This window comes from Bos taurus, chromosome 19 (genome assembly GCF_002263795.3).
Source record: "Bos taurus isolate L1 Dominette 01449 registration number 42190680 breed Hereford chromosome 19, ARS-UCD2.0, whole genome shotgun sequence".
In the NCBI taxonomy this organism is placed as follows: domain Eukaryota; kingdom Metazoa; phylum Chordata; class Mammalia; order Artiodactyla; family Bovidae; genus Bos; species Bos taurus.
In genome coordinates, this window is record NC_037346.1 from 53,575,746 (window position 1) to 53,602,714 (window position 26,969).

The 26,969-nt window shown below is 44.4% G+C and overlaps 1 protein-coding gene across 2 annotated transcripts in view; it reads left to right on the forward strand.

Annotated features, from left to right (window-relative positions):
• The window catches only part of CYTH1 (cytohesin 1), a 79,776-nt gene that overhangs the window by 9,959 nt on the left and 42,848 nt on the right, over positions 1-26,969 (forward strand). The window contains exon 2 of one of the 2 annotated variants that reach the window (XM_059878355.1): positions 3,911-4,064. The exons of the other annotated variant lie outside the window; for it this stretch is intronic. Coding sequence (XP_059734338.1) covers positions 3,914-4,064 — 151 coding nt within the window. The 5' untranslated portion in view covers positions 3,911-3,913. The remainder of the gene's footprint in view (positions 1-3,910; positions 4,065-26,969) is intronic. 2 annotated transcript variants of the gene reach the window in all.

The following is a 26,969-nucleotide window of genomic DNA, read 5'->3' on the forward strand; positions in this document are numbered from 1 at the left end:
CATATGATTATTCTATTTTTGAAAGATGAGTGTGGCAAGAAAATTCTTTAAGAGGGCTACTATCACCTATAGTAAGGTGATTTCTGGTGTGAGTTAGGAAGTATTAAGGTATTTGACAAATGTATGCATCTTGACAAGGATTGGTGTGCACAGAGTACTTAGTCACTCAGTCATGTCCGACTCTTCGTGATCTTTGGCACTGTAGCCTGCCAGGCTCCTCTAACCATGGGATTTTCCAGGCAAGAATACTGAAGTGGGTTGCTATTGCCTCTTCCAGGGGATCTTACTGACCCAGGGGTCAAACCCGCATCTCCTGTGTCTCCTGCTTTGCAGGCAGGTTCTTTACCCACTCAGCCATTAGTAGTTAGTGGTTTAACTGACAGGGATTACAAATTGGTAATTGTTTTTTTGTGTGTGATTTAAAAAATCAGGAAGACAACTGGACATGTTAGTAGGATGCTGCTTTGACTTGGATCTTTTCTGGACATGCTGTCTGCATGGTAGACAAAAGAAGTGGCTTCACTGTATTAGTTTTTTATGGCTATTGTAACAGAGTATCATGAATTGAGTAGCTTAAAACCATGCTAATTTGTTTTGTTGTCCTGGGGGTCACAGTCTGGAATGGGTCTCAGGGCTAAAGTCAGGGTGTCAGCTTTGTTTCTTCTGGAGGCTCCAGGGGAGAATCCATGTCCTTGCCTTTTGCACCCTGTAGAAGCTATCTGCATCCCTTGGCTCGTGGCCCTGTTACATCTTTTTCATTCATTTTGTTCTCTTTTATTCCTCTTACTACATCCTCAAAACCAGCAATGACTGATCAAGGCTTTCTCACATCTCATCCCTCTGATGCTGACTCTGCCCCACTTCCTCATTCCCTCCCCCCGCCAATTCCACTTCCGAGCAGTCTTGTGATCATATTGTGCCTACCCAGATAATCCAGGATAATCTCTCCATCTCTAGGTCAGCTGATTCAGTTCAGTTCAGTCGCTCAGTCGTGTCCGACTCTTTGCGACCCCATGAATCGCAGCACGCCAGGCCTCCCTGTCCATCACCAACTCCCGGAGTTCACTCAAACTCACGTCCATCGAGTTGGTGATACCATCCAGCCATCTCATCCTCTGTCGTCCCCTTCTCCTCCTGCCCCTAATCCCTCCCAGCATCAGAGTCTTTTCCAATGAGTCAACTCTTCGCGTGAGGTGGCCAAAGTACTGGAGTTTCAGCTTTAGCATCATTCCTTCCAAAGAACACCCAGGGCTGATCTCCTTTAGGATGGACTGGTTGGATCTCCGTGCAGTCCAAGGGACTCTCAAGAGTCTTCTCCAACACCACAGTTCAAAAGCATCAATTCCTCGGCGCTCAGCTTTCTTCACAGTTCAACTCTCACATCCATACATGACCACTGGAAAAACCATAACCTTGACTAGACGAACCTTTGTTGGCAAAGTAATGTCTCTGCTTTTGAATATGCTATCTAGGTTGGTCATAACTTTCCTTCCAAGGAGTAAGCGTCTTTTAATTTCATGGCTGCAGTCACCATCTGCAGTGATTTTGGAGCCCCAAAAAATAAGTCTGACACTGTTTCCACTGTTTCCCCATCTATTTCCCATGGAGTGATGGGACCAGATGCCATGATCTTTGTTTTCTGAATGTTGAGCTTTAAGTCAACCTTTTCACTCTCCTCTTTCACTTTCATCAAGAGACTTTTTAGTTCCTCTTCACTTTCTGCCATAAGGGTGGTGTCATCTGCATATCTGAGGTTATTGATATTTCTCCCGGCAATCTTGATTCCAGCTTGTGCTTCCTCCAGCCCAGCATTTCTCATGATGTACTCTGCATGTAAGTTAAATAAGCAGGGTGACAATATACAGCCTTGACGTACTCCTTTTCCTATTTGGAACCAGTCTGTTTTTCCATGTCCAGTTCTAACTGTTGCTTCCTGACCTGCATACAAATTTCTCAAGAGGCAGGTCAGGTGGTCTGGTATTCCTATCTCTTTCAGAATTTTCCACAGTTTATTGTGATCCACACAGTCAAAGGCTTTAGCATAGTCAATTAAGCAGAAATAGATGTTTTTCTGGAACTCTCTTGCTTTTTCGATGGTCCAGTGGATGTTGGCAATTTGATCTCTGGTTCCTCTGCCTTTTCTAAAACCAGCTTGAACATCAGGAAGTTCACGGTTCACATATTGCTGAAGCCTGGCTTGGAGAATTTTGAGCATGACTTTACTAGCATGTGAGATGAGTGCAATTGTGCGGTAGTTTGAGCATTCTTTGGCATTTCCTTTCTTTGGGATTGGAATGAAAACTGACCTTTTCCAGTCCTGTGGCCACTGCTGAGTTTTCCAAATTTGCTGGCATATTGAGTGCAGCACTTTCACAGCATCATCTTTCAGGATTTGAAATAGCTCAACTGGAATTCCATCACCTCCACTAGCTTTGTTCGTAGTGATGCTTTCTAAGGCCCACTTGACTTCACATTCCAGGATGTCTGGCTCTAGGTGAGTGATCATACCATCATGATTATCTTGGTCGTGAAGATCTTTTTTGTACAGTTCTTCTGTGTATTCTTGCCATGTCTTCTTAATATCTTCTGCTTCTGTTAGGTCCATACCATTTCTGTCCTTTATCGAGCCCATCTTTGCATGAAATGTTCCCATGGTATCTCGAATTTTCTTCAAGAGATCTCTAGTCTTTCCCATTCTGTTGTTTTCCTCTATTTCTTTGCATTGATCGCTGAGGAAGGCTTTCTTTTCTCTCCTTGCTATTCTTTGGAACTCTGCATTCAGATGCTTATATCTTTCCTTTTCTCCTTTGCTTTTCGCTTCTCTTCTTTTCACAGCTATTTGTAAGGCCTCTCCAGACAGCCATTTTGCTTTTTTGCATTTCTTTTTCTTGGGGATGGTCTTGATCTCTGTCTCCCGTACAGTGTCACAAACCTCCGTCCATAGTTCATCAGGCACTCTATCTGTCAGATCTAGGCCCTTAAATCTATTTCTCACTTCCACTGTATAATCATAAGGTATTTGATTTAGGTCACTTGGACTGTGAAGAAGGCTGAGCGCCGAAGAATTGATGCTTTTGAACTATGGTGTTGGAGAGTCCCTTGAACTGCAAGGAGATCCAACCAGTCCATTCTGAAGGAGATCAGCCCTGGGATTTCTTTGGAAGGAATGATGCTAAAGCTGAAACTCCAGTACTTTGGCCACCTCATGCGAAGAGTTGACTCATTGGAAAAGACTCTGATGCTGGGAGGGATTGTGGGCAGGAGGAGAAGGGGATGACAGAGGATGAGATGGCTGGATGGCATCACTGATTCGATGGACATGAGTCTGAGTGAACTCCGGGAGTTGGTGATGGACAGGGAGGCCTGGTGTGCTGCGATTCATGGGGTCGCAAAGAGTCGGACACGACTGAGCGACTGATCTGATACCTGAATGGTCTAGTGGTTTTCCCTACTGTCTTCAGTAGGTCAGCTGATTAGCAACCTTAATTCCATCTGCAATGTTAATTCCCCTTCACCATGGAATTTACCAGATCCACAGATTTGGGGTCTGTTCTGCAGAACAGATCACCCTAGCTATTTTATTCCTTGGCTGTTTCTTGTGAGGCGGGACCTCTTTCTTCTTGAGGAGATGTTCCATATGGATAGAAAGGACTACAGTGTTGTCGGACTTTTTCTAATTGCTTTAAGCATTTCTCGTCCTGGAAGAGCATTCCTCTTTCAGAGGTAGCACACGTACAGAGCAGCAGCAAACTCTGACCTGGGTGACCTGTTTGTGCTACTTAGCAGCCCTGTTTGTCATCAGATTGCTAGAACAGAGAATGTCTTCGGTTGTTGCTGCCTATTCTTGAATGTTTTTGTGTTGATACTTAATTTGGTAGCAAAGAGAATTTTTTTCTTTTTTTGGTTTCAGGTAATGAAAACATCCCTGAACAAGGAGCTTGTTAGGAAAAAGGAGTTCCTTGTTGTAGAAGATCTTGACATGACATTGGTGATTATTTTTCCAGACACCTGCTTTTGTTCTTCATGTCGCATGATGGGCATCTTGTGCAGAGGAAGCAGGCGAGGTGTGACACTCTTTCACAAATTGATGTTAAAGGCTCATTTGGTTTAATCTCCTATGGAACTGAATTTTTGGCTAAATACTACTGTTCTTTCCGTTTTTGGATCTTGTTTATCTTTCATTTTCTCAAACATAAATATGTATATGTACAACTTTTTAAAAAGAGGAATTTCAATTTCTACTTTAAAAAATTATAGAAATAACATATCTTTATGGACTTCCTGGGTAGCTCAGCTGGTAAAGAATCCACCTGTGATGCAGGAGACCCCAGTTCAATTCCTGGGTCCGAAAGTTCCCCTGAAGAAGGGATAGGCTACCCACTCCAGTATTTTTGAACTTACCTGGTAGCTCAGATCGTAAAGAATCTACCTACAGTGTGGGAGACCTGGGTTTGATCCCTGGATTGGGTAGATCCCCTGGAGGAGGGCATGGCAATCCACTCCAGTATTCTTGCCTGGAGAATCCCCTTGGACAGAGGAGCTTGGCGGACTACAGTCCATGAGGTCACAAAGAGTCAGACACGGCTGAGCGACTCAGCACAGCACAGCAACTTATTGTTCTAGTAAAATGTGATGATAGAGAAAAGCCTATAGTTAAAAGTCACTTTTGACTTTTAAAGGGTTCTATGAGGTTGGAGAAGACTCTTGAGAGTCCCTTGGACTTCAAGGACATCCAACCAGTCCATCCTAAATGAGATCAGTCCTGGGTGTTCATTGGAAGGACTGATGCTGAAGCTGAAACTCCAATACTTTGGCCACCTCATGAGATAAGTTGAGTCATTGGAAAGACCCTGATGCTGGGAGGGATTGGGGGCAGGAGGAGAAGGGGACAACAGAGGATGAGATGGCTGGCTGGCATCACTGACTCGATGGACATGAGTTTGGGTAAACTCCGGGAGTTGGTGATGGACAGGGAGGCCTGGCTTGCTGCGATTCATGGGGTCACAAAGAGTCGGACACGACTGAGTGACTGAACTGAACTGATGAGACTCTAGGAAGTTTGCGTGATTTTAGTTCTCTGTGTTACCTCCAAGGTCAGTTGATTTCCACACAAAGATATGTTGCACATCATCCCCGATTCCTGCCTGTGCAGCAGAAGTGAAGAAAACAGCCCTTGTGAGACTGAATTGCTCTTGGAGGTGTGCAGCTTGGAGAAAATAAGAACCTCAGAACCCCTTGGTTGCAAAGGTCAGGGGATCTCCCATATCAGAGACCACGAGAGGAAGAATGTGTACTTGGCGCTCCTGCAGGGGTCAGACTGAAGCTTAAAAAGTGGCTTGTTGACCTGCCCACCTGAAGCTGGGAATCTAGTAAACAGAGGGTAGAATAGTGCTTCCCATACCTGGCTTATCTACAGAATCTCATGTGTCATTTCAAAAAGCAGTTTACTCTGCGGCCCTGCTCTAGCCATGGCTTGTGAACCAGGATCCTCCAGGGTAGGATCCAGGGATGAGTGAATGAGTACAGACACACACACACGTGCACACATGTATTTTCAAAGCACCTGAATTCAGGAGCCCAGATGTAGAAGACCAGTTCTTGGGAAGCTTGTGCTGCTCTCTTTGGGGTCATGTTGCTTGCTCCTGTCTTGGGTTAGAGATGGTTCTCTTCATTGCATGTGTTTGTTTGAAATGACGGTGTGGGGATTTGTGTCCAGGATTATAGGAAGGGTTGACTGAGTGTTAAATGTATTTTTTTCCAACTGTAACCATCTAATTGATGTGGTTTTGCTTTAGGCCATTCAGAATTCCCCTTAGAGGGTTTTGAGCTTTCAAGCAGAGGTCCATAAGAAAAGGCTCCACGGATCAAAGAAGCAAAAAATAACCAAGCTTGGGTTTTATTTTTACTCCTTTATAATAGCTACCAAGTTCATCTGCCTCCCCGCTTCAGCTTCCTCAAGTGTCTGTATGGTTTTAGTTTTTGCTCCTTTTAGATATCTTCCCTGTGTGTTGCTCAGTTGCTGGGCAGCTGCTGGCCAGGCGCCATCCTGGAGTCCTGATCTGTACAGCAGAGGAAGTGACCTGAAAAGAGCCTTCCCTTCTCTCTCTCGGGACGTGGATTGCCAGGCATGTGAGGCCTGCAGAAGGGCTGAGGCCCAGTCACCTGCCAGAGCAGCTTCCGAGTGGCTCTCAGCCTCTCCTCAGGCGTTGGTGGATAGGCTGGCTGTAATTGTAATGTCCTTCTTACTGTAGCACTTGGACAAGCTTTGAAAAGTTAACGTGGAAAATTTTAAAACACACACAGAAGTGGATGGAAGAGTGTAATGAACTCCTGTGGACCCATCAACACAAACATTTTGGTGTAGTTTCCTTTCAGTCTTTTTTTTTTTTTTAACGTATATTTCTACATGTCCACCAACCTTAAGTCCTTCTTGGAAAATGTAGGATTTAAAAAATAAGCTTAAACCTCAGCTTCCACCTTAAGAGACTAGCAAAAAAGAGAAAATGAAATCAAAGCAAGCAGAAGGAAAATATAAAAGAGCGGAAAGCAGTGAAATAGAAGACAGAGCAGCTGTCCAGAAAAGTTCCCACCTTGAAGGGAAGTGGATTAGCAGAGAGGAGGAGGAGGGCATCCATTCCATTGATCACAGTTCAGCAGCCGGGTCATATAGTGCTGAGCAGGTGGCTTGGTAGAAAGAGCACTGGGCATGGAGCCTGGCTTCTGGGTCTGGTACTGTCTCTAAGGGCCCTTTGATCTTGGGCAGGTCACTTGGCATCACCAAGTCCCCTGAAAATGTAGACAATGGTATCTTTTCTACCTGCCCTGCAGAGTTGTTGCAAGGTCAAATAAGACAATGCATGTGAAAGTAAGTTACATAAAACAGCTGGGAAAAAAGTGAAGTATAAAATTTGATAAGGAGAAATTTGAAATTGCTAGATCAACTGAAGCTCGGGGATTAATATGTGGATTTTATTTACAACAATGATAACAACAAAAAGTTTAAAAATTAGTTCTAGTCGTTCTGTAAAATGTTTTGTAGCTTTTTAAAGAAAAATGAACATTTTTCTCTGCCCTTAAAATGTATATATGGATGAGTTTTTTGATGGCATCTGCCGAGGAAGGACCCCATCCTCACAGGGACGTCAGGAGAAACAAGACTTCAGAGGGGGTGCTGGCAGCTGGCTGTCTCCCCACGGCTCCGTGGGGGCTGGAGGCAGGGAGCAGGCCTCACTGGGTCAGACAGTTTGTCACGTGGAGCCCAGCGGAAACCGGAACCCAGGCTGGACGTGCTGCTTCCCCGACCAAGGTCCATGGGGTGACAGGATAAGCCCAGATGATGGCCACGCTCGAATTGGGTTAGTCTGCAGCTGAGGAACCAGGTGCTGAGGGCTTAGCATCTTCCGCAGCAGACAGGCCAGCCCTCCCCTGGGAGCCACCTGGTCACACTTGGCCTCCTTGGCCAACCAGCTGTGACAGAGTATGTGCAAGGATGCTCAGGCCCCATGGTGGCCTGACTCTGCCCCAAGCTGTATAATATGATTGCACCATGATTTGATTACTTGTCCTTTCTTGTTGGTCATTTAGAAGTTTCCTCTCTGTTCTGTAACAAGTTAACCCTGTAACATCATTGTTGGTAAAGCTTTGCCAACATTTCTAATTGTTTCCTTAGGCTAGACTTCTGTAAGTGAAATCACTAGGTCAGTGACTAAAAACTATTTTTTAGTCTCTTGATATGTACTGCCAAGTGATTCTCCAGAAAGTTCTGTCACATTTACATTTCATACTAGTATATGATGATATTTGTTAATTTATCCTTCTAAACATTGAATTATTTTTTAATGTAATTTTTAAATATTTTCTGTCTCTTCTCAGTGTTAGTAGGGTAGCTTTATTCTAAGACCTCGGCCTAGTGTTCATATAAATCAGAATGGGATTTATAGCAGCTTCTTTCCCAGGTCATTTCTTGTTAATTTAGTCAACAGATATTTATTGAGGACAAACTAGAAGCTGGGCACTCTATGAGTCTTGGGATTTAGACGTGAAATCTCAGGGACCTGGCATTCTAGATGGAAGGAGAACTTTGACCTTTAAGCAAGAAAAGGAGCTGGTTTTTCTGGATAGTGTATGTTTCATCCAACTGTATGTGGAGTTCAGATAAAGGTTTCTTAAGAGTTAAGTAAGGGTGAGAACTCATCTGCTTCCCACCCTGTGTTTATTGGACACAGGTCAGCAGTTGAACTTTGTGTTCCTGACTTTTCAGCACTCATGTGTCCCCTTGCAACTGACAAGGCCTTTTTATAAGACATCTGCATCCACAAATTGTGTTAAAGACTTTTGAAAGTGAGTCTACACAAAGCACGATTTAATCCTGAACAGATAGGTTTTAGAATCCTTTTATGTGAGGATAGGGAGAACAGTGCCTGTTTAGGGACTTTCTGGTGGAAAGAAGCTTAAACTTGGCTTGATAATTTTATCTCTTACTACTCTTTCCAAAGTGCACTGACTGGGAATTCCCTGGCAGTCCAGTGGTTAGGACTCTGTGCCTTCACTGTCAAGGTTCTGGGTTTGATCCCTGATTGGGGAACTAAGATCCCACAAGCCGCATGGCATGGCCAATAAAAAGAAAAAGAGCAAATGCATTGTCATGGATCTTTCATCTGTCAGCCTTAATTTTTACCCTTTGGCCCAAGGCCACCTTGTGGCTTGGGCAAATTATCTTGTCTTCTCTCAGGGGCACAGACTTGGGGTAAAGACTCAGTCTCACCTGCCTTGCAGGTCATCGTGAAAGGTCCAGTGAGATGCTCTATGTACATCAGTCAGGGGGCGACACACAGCGGGAGCCTGGAGAGAGAAGTGATGGCTGTCATCAGCACACACTGGAGGGCTTGGTAGGGCCGCCACAGATGCTAGGATACCAAAGGTGATGTTGAAACATCTTACTTAGTGATAATAAACACATTCATTTCCTTTTATCTTTTTTGCTAAAAACTTTTCTGGTTACCCGTTACTGTAGTTTTTAAAAAAACTATCGAGGTATAATTTACATACAGTAAACTGTATCCATTTGAAGTACAGTCTGATGAGATATATTTGGCAGATTTATACACCGTTGAAACTGCCATCACAGTCAAGATACAGAACATTTCTCTAAAAAGGTTTTCAAGTTCATCTGCAGCCCACCCCCCCTCCACCCTAGGCAGCCTGGGTCTTTGTGTCCCTACAGGTTAGTTTACGTCCCCCAGAGTTTTGTATAAATGGAGTCATACAATGCATTCTCTACTGTGGCCCTCCCTCAGCGTGAAGCGACCGAGGTCATCGCTGGGATGTCCGTCTTTCCTCTTTACTGCTGAGTGGTGTTCCCCTGTCTGTATTTATCCGGTCACCTGGCCTGATCGTGTGCCTTGTTTCTGGTTTGAGGCCATTGTGAACAAAGCTGCCGTGAGCCGTCGTGAAAAGTCATTGTGTGGACATGTTTCATTTCTGTTAGATTAATATCCATGGATGGAACGGCTGGGTTGTATGGTCGGGTTTTACTTTTCTCCTAAAAAATGTTTTATTATATGTAAAATGGTATTATATGTAAGGAATGGTATGTATAAATAGTATGTAACTAGTTTAAAATGTCTCAGAACAGCTTTTATTTAATGTAAGTATAATATGCAAATCAGTTAAAGTATGTTTTAATATGTTATCATTTTGCATCAATCAAAAAATACTGGATTTTCCTAGAAAAAACAGTGACAATAAAACTTGAAGCAATCACAAAGTAAATGAAAGTATTTTTTCCTGTTCTTGTACACAATTCTGTGCTTCCTTAAAATTGGAAGAGAAGGCTTCACACAACAATTTCTAGGTATAAATTCTTGGAGGTGGGCAAATGCACCTGAGAGCACAGCGGAGGCAGAGTGGGGGCGGGGCAGCCCTCAGGAAGGGGCTCTTTATCTTGTGCGTGCTTTGCAGAGTTGCTCTGTGTATCTAGGTAAGCTGCTTCCTGGTAGCTAGTGGCTTTTGTCCATGATGTTTGTGAGACAAATACAACGTGGACACGCCTTTGATGGTCACTTTATTCCTTTTCCAGTGCAGCCAGAGGATGGGCGCCCTCTCAAGTCACCAGTCAGGCCTTTGCCACCCACTGAATTGCTTGTGCCACTGCCACTCAAAGTGCAAATCTTTTAAAAAGAGGGGAGTGGGGGTTAATATTTATTTTTAAAGGAATTATTCTGTAAAATCTTTTTAGAACAATTCTGTTGTTTAGGGGTTTTGGCATTTGAACTACCAGGAAGAAAGTTTTCTACTTTGGAATTAAGGTATTAATTAAAGATTATTCTAAAGAATCAGTGAGTTATGTCCCCAGATGAGTTAGATGGTGGGAGTTAAAAGTAATTTAACTTAGAGCTGGGAAATTGGTCCTTTCATAATTGCAACATGGTAAGCTGGTGGTTTAGTCCACTTAGTACCTTATTATGTACTGTTTTCTGTCCTGATTGTTAGTACTGCTTACTTTAATGGTTGTGCTGTGTAGGATTCCCTCGAGTCATTGTGTAAACCCCAGGTGAGAAACAAGGGCTGCCAGCAGTGCTCTGAGCTTTTGTTTGCAGTCTGTCAGCCTGTGGGTTGGGATGAGAGGCTTGGTCCCCATGTCCTCATGCTCCTGGTGACTCATCACCCAGTCCCTCAGGTTCATGCCTGGAGGCTTCTGGAAGGAGGAGGAAACTTTGGGGAGACTGGGTAACCCCTGCGTGTACTCTTTTTCTTGATGTATCTCTTGGATGTCTTGTTTCCCAACCAGGATCATATGTGACTTTTTTGGCCGGACTGTCTTTTACTAAACAAGAAGCTTTGTACTCTACAGAATATCCTTTAGTTTTGTGTTTAACTAGACATTTTACATTTTCAATATAGGATTCAATGTGTACCATCACTTTGTGATAAGACATTTGGGACATTACCTCCATTTACTTGGTTGGTGTTAACAAACTCACTGATATGCTTTTGCATCGTTATCAGTCAGTCATTGTCTTAACCACTGACAACATTATTTGTCCTGATAATCCCAAGCCAGTTAATTGATGATAAGGTGAAGGTGAAGTCGCTCAGTCGTGTCTCAGACTGTAGCCTACCAGGCTTCTCTGTCCATGGGATTCTGCAGGCAAGAATACTGGAGTGGGTTACCATTTCCTTCTCCAGGGGATCTTCCCAACCCAGGGATCGAACCCTGGTCTCCTGCATTGGAGGCAGATGCTTTAACCTCTGAGCCACCAGGGAAGCCCAACTGATGATGTTCTCCTCCAATTAGATACGTTTCAAAGGTGATTTCTGTGGAAGTTTATGAAATGCGAATGATAAAGCTCTTTCCTTTCCAGTGAGAGAGAGAGAGAGCGAGCAATGAATAACAGTCTCTTCTTTTCCTGCCATGTTCTGAACTGCTGGAAATAGAGAAAGGAAGAGGAAACTGGAGATCAAACCACCAGGCTTTGTGAAGAGAAGGCATCCCCCTGATGCCAGGCATTGGGGAACAGGTTGCAAATTTGTAAAGTAGGTCAGGTTTCTTTCTCTTTCTAACCCCTAGTCGGATCTTTTGAATGTTTGGGACCGCAGGCTTCCAGGACCTTCTGCCTTCTGTTTCAGTACTCAGGTGGAAAGCAGGGGCCCTGGATCCACTCTGCTTAGTGCGATGTTTTTGGTATCTCTCTGTTGGTGATTTCTCTGTTTAAAATGGCCCCCCACACAGTGCGGAAGTGCTGTCTGGTGTTTCCAAGTGCAAGAAGCTGTGATGTACCCACCGAGAACACGTGTGTTCGGTGAGCCTCCTTCAGGTAGGAGTTCATTGTCAGTGAGGTGTCCTAAAACATGCTCACATATTGGGCCATGAAGGAACTGGGGTCAGGGCCTCACAGGAACCTAGCCCTGTATTCCCCTGGGATCTGGGTTCAGTATTTGGCAGTTGAGGGTTAACAGTGACTTTTCTAGGAGCCTTTCTAGGATGCTTGAATTAGGAGGACTGACTGTATTGCTAGCCTTCTTTCTCCCCTCTAAGCTTCAGGCTTAGATGGCTCACTGCCTCATTTCTCTTCCCTTCTCACTGAGATGTCTAAAGGGGGCCTTGTGCTTGGTGTGGCACAGAAGAACCCCCAGATGTCCCCATTCTAGGAAGCAGCATGTCCACCCACGTGGTGTGCAAACTGCGTGTTGAGAAATCAACCCCGATTCCTCCCTTTCTCTCATTTTGCACAGTTTCTTAATGGTGCTGTCCATTCCACCTCCAAACATGGTCTAAAGCGCTCTGCTTGCTGCCACGTGAGTGGAGACCCCTGGCATTGCTCCTGGGATGTGACTCCAGCTCCCTGTGTCGCCCTCACTGTGACCTTGTATCCCGTGCTTTCCCCATTATGGGCACCTGATCAGCTGTCCCTTCTCAGGTGGACCCAGAGGGAACAGGCTGAGAAAGATTTCGTGGTTTGAGCCGCTGACGTCACTCTGGGTGATGGTAGCTTCTGTAAACAGTCCTGCCTCCACACCTGGTAGGAATATTTTTGAGACTGGAAAGGAGGTTTGCTTTTTTCTTTTTATAGGGAAAATAGACCTCAGAACAGTGGTTTAAGAGCTTGAAGAAAATCTTGAAGAAATGCCCCTTCAAGAATAGATTATTAGAGTTTTCTTATTTGTTTTGTATTTCACTGAAACCACCTGTCTTCTAAAACAAGGAGATTAGATTTTAGACAAAACCATGGTTTCCGCTTAGTTTGTTTTTAGAATCAGTGATGGGCACCAAGAAGAAGTTGGGACTGGCCGTGTGTGTGGCACTGCCTTCCGCCTTCTCTGCCCTGCCCTGTGACGCAGGGTGAGCGTCGTCTGTCTCCTCCTGTTTCTCTCACGTGGTGGCTTCATCAGCAGGGCCCTGGCGCCTTTCCACGGGTTCACTTTGCACTCTGTCAGCTGAGTAAAAGGATGGGTGGAGTGCACCGATTTTATAACGTCCATCTTGTGGTTTTACGAAGAAAAGGGGTGATGTATAATTAGTAAGTCAGAAAGGGAGGGAAGGAAACAGGAAGAGAATATGCAGCACTTGTGCATCAGAGTTGATGTCTGAGGCAAGAAGGAGCGGGCGGGCGAACGCTTGGCTCCCCAGCCCACCTGTCCTCACTCTGAGCTGTCAGAGGGCTTTGCCTCATACTCATGTGGATTTCACACCACAGTGACGCTTGCTTTCATATTTGTTGAAGGCTGGCCACTTTTTCTAAAACTACTAATTGAATTTGGTTTAAAAGTGCACAGTACACCCAGTGAACTAATTTGATCATTCTCCCTGACATTGTTCATATTCCCCTAAGTAGTAAAAGTATCAGAAAGATCATTTCTGGAAATATCAATTGAATTTATCTTCAATGGCTAGTGCTTTTCATGTATTACAGTGAAAGAATGAACTTGCCTGATAACTTAGTCACCATTGTCCCCTACAAAACCTTTGGCTTGTTTGATCCATAAATGTTTTCCTTTTGATCCAGGACAGCGTTGAACCCATCCATTCATCATCCAGTGGGTGATGAATATCGCATTGAGCTGATGGAACCCTAACATGATTGGTCTGTGATTACCTGAGACCTTAGGATGCTGGTTCAGCAGACGCTTTTCATCTTTGAGAAGGGGAATCTTAGTTCACAGAGTCATAAAATGTTTAGAGGGGAAGTGAAAAGTGAAAGTGAAGTCACTCAGTCGTGTCCGACTCTGTGACCCCATGGACTGTACCCTACCATGGGATTTTCCAGGCAAGAGTACTGGCGTGAGTTGCCATGTCCTTCTCCAGGGGATCTTCCCGACCCAGGGATGGAACCTGGGCTCCTGCATTGCAGACGCTTTACCGTCTGAGCCACACTTACCATCAGTCTGAGCCAACAGCTTCAGCTTGTTTGCTGTGTGTGTGGTGTAGCACTTGACGGTGAAAGGGTCATGGGAGGACGCTCAGCACTGGACTTTGAAGAATTGGTCTTGTAAATTTCGAATACAGACATTTGCCATCTTGAAAAAAAGAAAACTGTGTTACAGAACTAAAAACAATAAAATGCAAAGCAGCAGTTCCCCGCACCACCTTGAGATCCTCCTCCTAAGGGGTAGCCATTTTGAATTTTTAAAGCTGTTTAACAATATTCTTTTCTTGCTTCTCGATGGCCAGTTTCAGACCTGCTCTGCAGACTTTCTGTTGGGCACGACATTGCCAAGCCACGTAGTATTCTGCAGTCATTCTGTCTTCTTGGTACCACTCTTTGTTTTTCCTGGAGCTGTTAATTGCCTTAGCTTTTCCCTTTGCCCAGTTGTCTTTGAAATTATCAGTTGTTTTCTAAAATACAGCAGCTGTGCCGTAAGCTTATCTGTGATGTGTTTTGTCTGCTTAAGTGCCTCAGTCAGTTGTTCCCCCTGGCCTGTGCCTATCATTTTTCTGCTCAAATCTAGGTCAGTTGCTCTTGGGTCTGCTATCTGGCCTTGGTTTCCACTTCCCCCCAGAGTCATTTGGGATTACCTCTCTGTTGAATCACCTTTTCCTTGGCCTGTGTCTTTCCTGTTTTTGATTTACCTTAAGTACATTCTCTAGAAGTTTCCTTCGAAAGGGTATGTGGGAGGTCTGTGTTCTCTTGGTCTGTCTTTAACACTTTTTGGACTTGGTATAAAATTCTTCTAGTAAAATTTTCTTCTGATTTTGAAGACTTTTACTTTACTTTCTTTTTTTTTTTGCTTATCATTCTGCCTGTGAGATTTATTCATGTTGTTTCATGTAGTTATATTCAATTTCACAAACATACAAAACGTTTTATCTTTTGAATATGCCACTATTAAAAAAAGTCTGCTCCACTCTCACTGGACATTTAGGTGGTTTCCATTGGGGGTTATTGCTGCAAGTGCCACTGTGACCGTTCACGTTCATATTTCCTGGCATTCATGTGAATGATGGATTGCCAGCAGCATTTATAGGAAACTCAGTCTGTGATTTTTTTTTCCAGCTCTGTTACATGTCAAATGTTTGTATCTACAAGGGTTTCTGGGCTCGTATTCTGTTCTGATGGTCTGTCCCATGCCAGAAGCACCCATCTTATAACCCCCAAAACAGAGAAGTAAAAACCTACCGGGATCGTGCTTCGCAGTGACAGATGTACATGGAACCTCTCGGTCCTCTGGGAACAGTGACAGCTGAGCGTGCCGGGTCCTGAGTGTGCTTTCTCTCTCCATGGATTTAGGTCCTCTGTCAAGGTTTTCACCACAATTTTAGAACTTTTTTCCATTAAACTCTTACACATTGTTGAACTGATTTATCACCAAGTGTTAAATGTTTGGGCTTTCCTGGTGGCTCATGGTAAAGGACCCACCTGCCAATGCAGGGGACGTGGGTTCAACCCCTGGGTTGGAAGATCCCCTGGAGAAGGAAATGGCAACCCACTCCAGTGTTCTTGCCTGGGAGATCCCACGGACAGAGGACACCTGGCGGGCTACAGTCCAGGGGGTCGCAAAAGAGTTGGGCAGGACTTAGAAACTAAACAATTTAATTTGTGCTTTTATATGTTGTCTTTGTAACCAGCAATCTTGTCAACCTCTGTGAATGATTCTAACAGTTTAGGGTTTGTTTTTTTTTAAACCTTTTCTATGTGGATAGTCAATCCACTAGTAAGATAATCATTTCTTTTTTTTTTTTTTTTTTCCTTCTTTACAATCTTTCTGCCCTTTTTCTTGCCCCATTTCATTGGCTGGGGCATTTGGGCCCATTTCTGCTGGGGCTTCCTGACCGAGAAGATTGAGTTAGAAAACCCTCCAGCACAGTACCAGTGAAGTTGCTGAGTGTGGACACCCTTCATGTCTTCCCCATCTTAAGGGAAAAGCTTTCAGCATTTCCCCACAAACTATAACATTTACTATGAGTTGTAAATACCTTTTATTGTGTTGAAAAAACAATTCATCCTGTTTCTAGTTTGTCAAAAGATTTTTTTCAGTCATGGATAGCTGTTCAGTTCTTTCAGTGCTTTTCCTGTAGGTATATGTGTCATATTGTTGTGACAGTATATTATACAACTAAGTCATGAACTAGTCTACCCCTGCACTGTCTCACGTGGTAACCACTATTGAGTTCTTGAAATATGTTCTAAGCATAAAACAAATCCAGGATTTTGAAACCTTAGTACAAAAAAAAAGGCAGAATATTTATTATATCGATCATATGTAGAAATGATAATGTTTTAGATATATTGGGTTAAATAAAACTTATTATTAAGGTTATTTTTTACCATTTATCTTTTAGTTGTTTACTGTATAAGTAAGTAAGTGTAAGTGAAAGTTGCTCAGTTGTGTCTGACTCTTTGTGATCCCATGGACTATAGAGTCCATGAAATTCTCCAGGCCAGAATACTGGAGTGAATAGCCGTTCCCTTCTCTAGGGGATCTTCTCAACCCAGGAATGGAACCCAGGTCTCCCGCATTGCAGGCAGATTCTTTACCAGCTGAGCCACCAGGGAAGCCCCTGTTTCCTGTGGCTGCTAGAAAATGTTAAAATACATATTTGGCTCATATTATGTGTTTTTTGGACAGCACTGGCTAGACACACTGATGTTTGCATCCAAATTTATAGTGAAGAATCTGCCTGCAATTCAGGAGACCTAGGTTTGATTCCTGGGTTGGGAAGATCCCCTGGAGAAGGAAATGGCAACCCACTCCAGTATTCTTGCCTGGAAAATCCCATGGACAGAGGATCCTGGCGGGCTACAGTCCATGGAGTCGCAAAGAGTCGGACACGACTGAGCGACTAACACAATGTGTATTAAGTGTTTAATAGGTGTCCTCATTATTTTAAGCATTTTTACAGTAACCCAATGAAGTGGGAAATTTTTCTCCATGTCTTGGATGAGAAAACTAAAAGTCAAAGAGAGAGTAACAAAGTAGCTAGTGGGCAGTCGAGCCAGGACTGTAACCCAAGCAGCTGACTCCTGGGCCTGCACTGTCGGTCACTCCCTTGTAGGGATCATATCACATTTTAGATCACTGGGGAAAGGGTGTGCGTTTCAGTGAACGGTGATGACAGTTGATTACCCAGAAAATACTTAGATTCCCTTTGTCATTCTACACTTGAAAAATCAAACCAAAAGAACTCCAGATGGATTAGGCCAAAGTGTCCCTTATTTATATATATACACTTAGACCTGTAACCCATCTGGAGTTTTTTGTTTTATTTCTTTAAGTATAAAATGACAAATATAAACACACAAATATATACATATATGCACATATATGTAATTTTTAAGTGAATATTTTTCTAATTTTATTGAGAAAGGAACACTACTTCCTAAGCAGGTCACAGAAACTTAGAAGTCATAAAAAAGCAATCAACAGACATGACATCGTATGAACCAACTTAATATATATAAATGTATTATTTATATTCTTTTTTGTGTGACAAAAGCTTTCATAAAAAAGTAAAACAGGCAGTATAGTTGGAGAAAATATTTGCAGCACTTACGAGCAAAGATTGCTATCCAAAATATATGAAGAGCACCTGCAAACCAGTAAAAAGACAAACAACAGTAGAAAAATAGGACAAAGGATATAAACGATTCAGAGAAGAAGCACAGCCAGCCAATAATCCTAATAGACAGGGAAACGGGAACTACAACGACCAGCAGATTACCAGAACGTGAAAGAGCGCTGGTGAGATTGTGGAGAAGCCGACATTCTCGTAGTGTTTGGGGGGGCATTTTGTGCCTGATTTCAGAAGGCAGTTTGGTAATGTCTGTCCCAGTTTAAAATGTTTATAGAGTACATCCTATGCCCAGAGCTTGGTTTCTAAATACCATTCTCCATTAAAAGGAACCTGTGATCCTTGGGGAAATGGGTGATTCCGGGGCTGGGTAGGGAAAAATACAAAGCGAGCCTGCTTGGAAAGTCTTGTGATGGCAGGAAGTGAAGAAGTGCTCAGAGAATGGTGGGGACGAGTTGGAAGACACAGGAGCCAACTTGAAGAAGCACCTGGCTGCTGACCCCAAAATTAGGGCATGATAAAAGATGGCGAGGAACAGATACCCACATCCTCCCAGAGCATCTCCCAACAAGATTCTTAGGAATCACAGAGGGACAAGCAGCCACAAAAACAGAAACCTGGTGGACTCACCTCTACCAGATGTTCAAGGTTGGCATCACTAGTAAAAGGCTAATCAACATCGTGGACCCTGATGTCATGCATCAAGGACAGCCTAATTTTCTGTGGTGGTGTTTAGTCGCTCAGTTGTGTCCGACTCTTTTGTGACTCCATGGACTGTAGCCCACCAGGCTCCTCTGTCCGTGGGGTTTTCCAGGCAAGAATACTGGAATGGGTTGCCATTTCCTTCTCCACATTTTCTGTGTAATTCTTGCCAAAAATACACAACCTCAGTTGCATCAGAAGAAAACTGTGGGCAAATCCAAATTGGGGAACATTCTACAAAACAACCCAGCACTACTCTGTGAAGTGAAAAGGTCATAACCCTGAGACTGGGAACGTTCGTGATCAGACTAATTGCAGTGGGGTCTCCTGGATTGGGTCCTGGACTGGAAGAAAAGGACCTCACTGAGGAAACTGAGGCGGTTCCAGTAGGTTTACCAGGTTGCCTGTCAGTATTGTGTTGATGAGAATGGAGGCCACATGGCAAGTCCATGTTTGTATAGTTTTTCTGCAGATCTAACATGTTTCAAAATAAAAAGTTAGCTGCCCATACTTGTTGACTCTGGAATTCAGTTTCCGAATCTCTTCTGCAGGTTCAGAAAAATAGATAAAAAACAATGTCGATTTCACATAGCTTGTGATGGCAGAGTATTGGAAACAGAGATTCACCAGTACAAAATCAAAGTATAGAATTAGTGCAGATTTTACTGTGGGATGTACCAATTTAAAAACTTGAGGTAGATTTATAGGCCCTGACATAGGAAAATCTCTATGAAAAAAAAACTTGCAGAAAAACATATATTAAATTTAACTTTGTGATATAGGCAGTAAAAAAAACAAGTACTTTTATTTTTGTATTTTACATGTTCTGCATCTTCCTCCCCACTCCCCTTCTATAATTTAAACACTGGGAGACAGTAAGTATGGTATTTTCTGTCTTCAGTGAGATCATCCTCTTTTGTGTGTTAGAAAAAACTCAGAATGGTGATTCCGATTGATAAAAATACAAAGACATAAACTCAGCCCTTAGGAAAAGTTTCTTACTGGTTCATATTTGTGTTTCTTAAGCTAACCTCAGTGGAGAGGGGCTGTGTTCTAGGTAGTCTCAGAGTTCAGGGAATTCACAGTTGATGACTACTTCGCTGGGGGTGTCTGGTCCCTGTGCCCCGAGCGTGTGTCCATCGGGCTGAGGGAGCACTCTGGGAGGGCCCCCTGGGCTTGGTGTCGGCACCCATGGTTACGTGGCTCCTCAGCTCTCCCGTGTCTTCAGCGTCCTTCGTGGAAGGGGGATGGTGGCGGTTGGGGTGCTGCCTGGTCTCCTGCAGGTTGTTTTGATGCCCAAGAAATTCTGTATTTCTGTGAAAATACCTCTGTGTCTCTTTGGAAACTAATGCAGCTTTTGAAGGTTACCTGCTTGGTTATGGTGCAGTAGCATGTGTCCCTTCAGTCAGAGTGACAAACCTCAGGCTGTCCAGCAGCACCATGAACCTGGTTCATGTTTGGAATTCTGCATTGTTTTATCTTTGAGTCTGCATTTCTCAGGTCTCTTTTTCCTGCAGACTTCTTACCAGGTAGGTTTCCTGGCTGGAAAGAGAATGTGCAGCCCCACCAATACAAATGTCATTCTGTGACTTTGGGTATAAAATCATTTTCAAGAAGAGTAAGGTAATTGGACTGAGGGTTTGTTCAGTGGAGGGAAGTTAAGTTTGAGGCCCATAGTCTTGGAAGGATGAATGATCACTATGCGAATGACAGAAATGCAGGTAGGTCTCTGTGGGTGGAGGGGTTCTGTCGCGGTGACAGCAGACACGGGGGGAGACAGGCAGGACCACGTCTTGAAGGGCCTCTTGTGCTGGGCAGTTCTGTATCTAAAATGCCCTTCCTCTCCCAGACAGTGCCCGGTCACCCATAAAGGTCACCTCTACTTTTCTCTTCAAGATTGTGACCCCAAGGCAGTATTTGAGTCACCTGATCTCCTAAATGCCAGATATTGCCACTAAGATCGTGGATTTTCTCAAAAGTCACTCTTCTTTTTTGGACTGCTCACACCCCCATTCTTCTTGCTGCCCCCAGGGACTCATTTTTGGTGTTTTTTCTCCAAGAGCTTGGAGTCCCCGACCCTCACGTCCTAATCCTGAGCAGCCCAGGTGGTGGTTTCAGGTGACCTCTGCCACCACCTGGGGCCTCCAGAGACCTGTGCTCTCATCACCTCTGGAGCCCAGCACCCAGCTAGTGTGGCACTCAACACAGTTCAAACTGAACCACACAGTAGAGACCCAAGTCTTTTTTGAGGGAATGCAGAGTACTCAGCCTTCAATGCTCCTTGGAAGGACTGATGGTGAAGCTGAAGCTCCAGTACTTTGGCCACCTAATGTGAACAAGTTGACTCATTGGAAAAGACCTTGATGCTGGGAAAGATTGAAGGCAAAAGGTGAAGAGGGGGGCAGAGGATGAAATGGTTGGATGGCATCACTGACTCAGTGGACATGAACTTGGCAAACTCTGGGAAATATTGAGGGACAGGGAGGAGGCCTGGCATGCTGAGTCCATGGGGTTGCAAGGAGTCAGACACAACTTAGTGACTGAACAACAGCAACTTAGCACGTACGTTTTTCAAATAACGAGCACCAGCTTTGTGAACGCCAGCTAGAACATGGCTAGAACATTACCAGGGGATGAGACTTCTCCTGAGGACACAGGAAGTGGGAGGTTCAGCCACCACAGTGGCTCTGGGTCCCCGAGCTCAGGTCTGTTCATGGGGAAACAGCCTTGGGAATCTAGTCATGCACACAGTGCCTGGTTAATTTCATTAGTCCATGCGGTGGGGAACAGGAAGCAGGAGGTTCACACACTGCAGAATGCACCTCACACACTGCAGAATTTTGGACCCCAAAAGCCTGTGTCCAGTGTTTTTGTTTCGGCTTGGGGGAATCACAGAGGTTCAGATTTCACCTCTGTGATGCCTGTTCTGACCACCACATTTAATACTTTTTTGGGGGGGCTGTGTTGGGTCTGCTTTGCTGCATGGGCTTTTGTCTAGTTGCGGCAAATGGGGGGCTACTCCTTGTTGCAGTGTGAGGGTGGCTTCTTGCAGTGGCTTCTCTTGTTGCAACGCACAAGTTCTACAGGCTCAGGCTTCAGTAGCTGCAGTGCCTGGGCTCAGCAGTAGCAGTTCCCGGGCTCTAGAGCCCAAGCTTCATAACTGTGGCAGATGGGCTTAGTTGCGCCGCAGCATGTGGGATCTTCCTGATTCAGGGATGGAACCCGTGTCTCCTGCATTGGCAGGTGGATTCTTTACCATTGAGCCACCAGGGAAGCCCCGTGTTTAGTACTTTAATGATTACTGCACCCTACGCGCACACTCCTGGATCCTTCTTTCCCCCATAGCACCCGCTACTTTCTAGCATGCTAGTGAATATTGTTATTATCTGTGTCTGCCTGTATAACGTAAATTCCCATTGGCCATCACCTATTCCCATAAATTAATCACAGTGGCAAGCCAATTTTCATATAACGAAAACCTTTCAGGAAATGAGAACAGTGGAATATCACCAGAGCATGCCCTACATACTAGGTAGAACATGACTTTCTTCTGTATACATTCAAAAGGTAATGTATTTGCAAAAATGGCTAATTGTAAACCTTTTAACAATCTTATCATGTAACCAGCAGAGGGCAGCACAGTTCGAATTTATCACACCTAGTAATTTTGACTTTATTTTAAAGGACATTTAAAGCTGTAACAACTGTTTTCAGACGTAGTTCAATGTTTATCTCAACATCAAGTTTAATTTTTTTTTTTTTTTTTGCTGCACTGTGAGTCATGTGGGATCTTAGTTCCCCAACCAGAGGTCTAACCCATCCCCCCTGCAGTAGAAGCACACAGAGCCCTAACCACTGGACTGCCAGGGAATTCCTCAGCATCAAATATAGTATACTGCTTTCTCATTTGTGAGTCATGCTATTGCTTCTCTGTCTCTGTGGAGGAAGACGTTTCTGTTTAACATCACGAATAGGTCAAGCACATGTTTTCTGAAGCACACAGAACCACTTTTCTGAGTGTGATGGTGACGACAGGTGTGAGTCCTATGGGGCATCATTCCATCACCGCTGGGGGGCGCTAATCATTTACCTGAGCTTCTCTCAGGGACAGGGCTGCCCTCACCTGTTCCTGGAGGACTGGATCCAGGTGCAGATCCCCCAGCACGAGGGTCCTCATTGAGCACCTGGTGATGTGTCGACCCACTTCTCAAGGAAAATTGCTTAGAAACTCAAAACCACATGGGCCCCCCCCCCGCCACCCCAGTTTATGGCATTTTATGGCATTGATAGTGATTTTTCTTCCCATGGAAATTAAGAACAGACTCTGAAGAATTACACCTTTCTCTTTTTTTTCTTGCAAAAGTTAATGACTCTTCTTGGAAAAAATTGAAATTCAGATTGTGTAAGTAAGGCAAAGGGAAAGGACATGGTTTAGGGCTTTTGAAAAATATCTAATTGATTTTTACTGTTGATGATAAAACTGCTAAAAATTCCACCTTACAAAGTATGGGCAGGTAACAGTGGTGAGGTGCAAGTTAAGTGTGCATCCAGGAGTTTTTTATTTGCATTCTCTGCAACACATGCCTAGTAAATCCTTTGTTCTCAGGCCTTTTTGTTTTTGTACTTTGGTGATTTGGTGCTGTTCATGTGTATGAGGAAAAACAGTACAAATCCATATTTTTCAGGTAACCCAAGAAGTAGAAAGAAAGTGAAGTCGCTCAGTTGTGTCCAACTCTTTGCGACCCCATGGACTGTTTAGCCTGCCAGGCTCCTACATCCATGGGATTTTCTAGGCAAGAATACTAGAGTGGGTTGTCATTTCCTTCTCCAGGGTATCTTCCCGACTCAGGGATCAAACCAAGGTCTCCTGCACTGTAGGCAGACTCTCTACCATCTGAGCCACCAGGGAAGCCCAAGAAGTAGAGTAACTTTCAAAAGAGCTTTGCAATATTTCTAGGCAACTGTGGGTTTCTGTCTGTAGAAAGTTGAGTTCTTTGTCACTTTCTACGTCACCTTACAGATACACTTCTGTGGGTTTTTGGACACGTGCATGATTGTGTTCTCCAATCCCGTCCTATTGGCAGCTTATGAGGAAAGATCTAAGTTGCAAAGAAGGAGGTCATCATGAAACGAAATGACATATCTTCAAATCTCAGAAATTCCTCTGAGATTGGAGATATGGAATGACGCTAGAAACCAGAGGGTGGGTCTGAAGTCATGACAGGAAGTTAAGACACCCAGTTCTTTTCCATCTCCTGTAGCAAGGCGATTTCTCTTTCCCTTTGGTAAAACATGGAGATCAGGCTGTAAGGGGACTGAGTGAAAGTCTGTGTACTTACTTAGGAGCTCCTTTCCCTTTCTCTCTCTCTACTTACCTGCCCAGGTGCTGCTGGCCAGCTGTATTGGAGATCTTGTCTTTAGGTCACTGCTCAAGACAAGAACCTCCAGAGCCCTACATGTGGGGTCTGTACGTGTTAATTGCTTTATTATTTTACAAAGACACTCACCACTCAACAGGCCATAGCTACTACACAGTTTTTAATCAGATTGTCAGTGCCTCTCTCTTAAATATGAAGAAATAGCCTCTGTTTACTAGACATTTAAGGAAAATCCCTGAACATGAATAGAACAAAGTAAACAGAAGAAAAGAAATTAGAGGAAACAGGTCAGGGAAGATATAGAAGAAAACTTTAAAACTGTATACTTAAGAGTCTCAGAAATTATATTAATGAAATAAGAATCGGATGCTATCAAAAAGATACATTCAGAGATTAAGAGTGAGTTCTTGCAGATTAAAAATAAAATAAATAGGTTTCCCAGATGGCTCAGTGGTAAAGAATCTGCCTGCAATGCAGGAGACACAGATTCAGTCCTTGGTCCAGAAGATCCCCTGGAGAAGGAAATGGCAACCCACTCCAGTATTTTTGCCTGGAAAATCCCATGGACAGTGAAGCTTGGCAGGCTATAGTCCACGGAGTGGCAAAGAGTCTAGCATGACTTAGCGACCAAACAACAAATACCAGAAATAGAACATTCAAATAGAAAGATTGGAAGATAAAGCAGAGAATTGTCTTAGTTCAGGCTGTTGTAACAAAGTAGCACAGGATGGGTGGCTTAAACAACAGATGTTTGTTTCTCACAGTTGTAGAGGCTGAAGGTCTAAGATCTCAGTGCTGGGTGGATTGGACTCTTGGTGAGGGCCTCCTTCCTGGTTTATAGAGAGCTACACTCCTGCTCTGTCCTCACATGGCAGAAAGAGAGCTAGCTAACTCTCTGGCCACTTCATATAAGGGCACTAATTCCATTCAGGTGGCTCCACTGTCATGACCTGATCACCTCCCAGAGGCTCCATTTCCAAATACCATCACGTTGTGCATGAGGGGACACAAACATTTGGTCCATTGAAAGAATATTTCCTAGAAAGCAGCTCAAAAAGAAGAGGAAAAGTAGGAGTGAATAGGTAAGAATAATTAAAGGATCCACAAGAGAGGTCCAGTTGCTAATAAAAATGTCAAAATAGAAGAACTGGGGGGGAAAAAAGGACAAATTTAATTGTTAGAGTATAAGATTTCAGGCATAGGTTCTACCCGATGGCTAACATATGAAATTTAATAACAGTCTGCATAGAGAGAAGGTCCTGAAAGCTTCCTGAGAGGGGAAAGTGTCACATACAAAAGTTTGGGCACCAGAGTGGCACCACTGCCAACAGCAGCACCGGAAGAGGGAACAGCGAGGGAGCACCTCCACCGCGCTGAGGGAATTAAGCTTCACTCAGAGTGCCACACCCAGCCAAAGTGCCAGGTGTAAGAGAGGAGACGCGCAAAATTCACAGCCCCGGTGATGAAAGCCTGCTCCTTCACAGCCCCTCTGTTAGTTGTGAGAGGATGTGCTCCACCAAAATGAGGGAGTAATCCCCAGAAAGGGAAAAAAAAAAAAAAATTGAATCAGACTCAGGAGCAGTGGTGGGAAGCAGCAGAGGGAGCGCACAGAGTGGTCCCCAGAACTTGGGCCTCAGAACCGCAAGACTAGGCTGAGCGGAAGCGTGGAGGTTTCTGGAGGCCGTCTCAGAAGACAGACCACTGCACAGGGTTGACCATATTGACGACTTCATAGCATGGTAGAGAGTTTGGCACTGAGAGAAACAAAAAGGCCACTTAATGCCGTTATGTGGTTATTTTAATCATAGTACATCATGTAGCTAGGTTTTGAGCAGTATTTATGGGAATACTAAATACTGATTTTACCAAAAATGTTTGCCTGATTATACCAGGGGTGTGTGTGTGAGGGGTGTGTGCGTGTGTGCAGGGGTGTGTGTGTGTGCACGTGCATGTGGCTGAGGTGTGGCAGCAGAAGCCGAGTTTTCATCTTACGTGGCAGGCAGTTGATGTCTAGAGTTGAAAACTCGAGAACAAGTGGTGTAACTAGTTATTTCACAACAGGGAGGTGATGAGCAGAAGAAATAGCCGAGAGACCTACATCTGTGGAGCGTGATTTTAGGTGGGGGAGAGGGGAGCAGGGCAGGAAACTGTGGTTTTCTGTTTTAAACCCTAGGTACTACTTGCTTTATGTGATGTGTGTCTTTTGCTTAGAGAACAAACTAGGCATGGTGGTGAGAGATGAGCCTGGAGAGGCACAGGGTCCCAGGAAGAGGGTCCTGACACTGTGGTGATTACGGGACTGAGGACTTCAGGGCTGGCTCCTGGCCTTGGGAGTTGTGTGGTCTGGTCAGTAAGGGTTTGTGCCCTCCCAGCTCCACTCTGTACTCTCCCCAGCCCTCTGGCCCTTTGGATTGTCCAGGAGGCTGGCGGGCTGGGGGATACTCCCCACCAGCCAGCTGAGGTCAGGGGTCCCCTCCACTCCACCGCCCGGCAGGCCTGGCCTGCTCAGGGCCACCCCCTCGCACTGGCCCTGGGGCCGCGTCTCTCCCTGTGGTCTCCCCAGACCCTGCCCTCACTTTTCTAGACCGCCCTCTCTTCTGTCTACACTCCCAGTCTGAGTGTGTGTCTGTGTCCTTGGGATTGCGACTGATGTGGGTGTTAGGCTGAGAAAAAGACTTTGCCCAGAACATTATGTGAATATTCACGGAAGCTTTCTTTCAGGTTACATCCTGATAAACACATCATAAGTTGAAAATGTCATAGGTCAACGTGTATGTAATACACCCAAACTGAACAGCACAGCTTAGCACAGCCTACCTTAGATGTGCTCAGAGCAGTAAAGCAGCCTACAGTGGGGCCAAACCACGGAACACACAACCTGTGTCGACTGTCTGCTGTAACGACTTGAGCACTGTACTGACACAGTGAGAAGAAACAACAGTTGTCTGCGTCCAGGGTGGTTGTAAGAGTGTCGGTTGTTCCCCTTCGTGACAGTGTGCTGACTGGGGGCTGTGCTCGCTGCCACTGCCCAGCAACACAGGAACGGATCGGACCACGTATTGCTAACCCAGAAAAGAGCAACATTCAGAGTATAGTTTCTACTGACTGTGTATCACTTTCCCGCCATAATAAAATTGAAAAGTCGTAAGTCAACCGTTGTGAGACTTCTCGAGCAGTCCAGTGGTTTGGGGTCTGTGCTTCCACTGCACAGGCACAGGCTTGATCCCTGGTTGGGGAACTAAGATCCCTTATGCCCCACAGCATGGCCACAAAAAAAGTCAATCATTGAAAGTCACGGACCATCTGTATACTTATCTCTTGAGGTGAATATATCTTAAGAGAAGGATAAATATATTTCATTATATAGTATATGTGGTTAT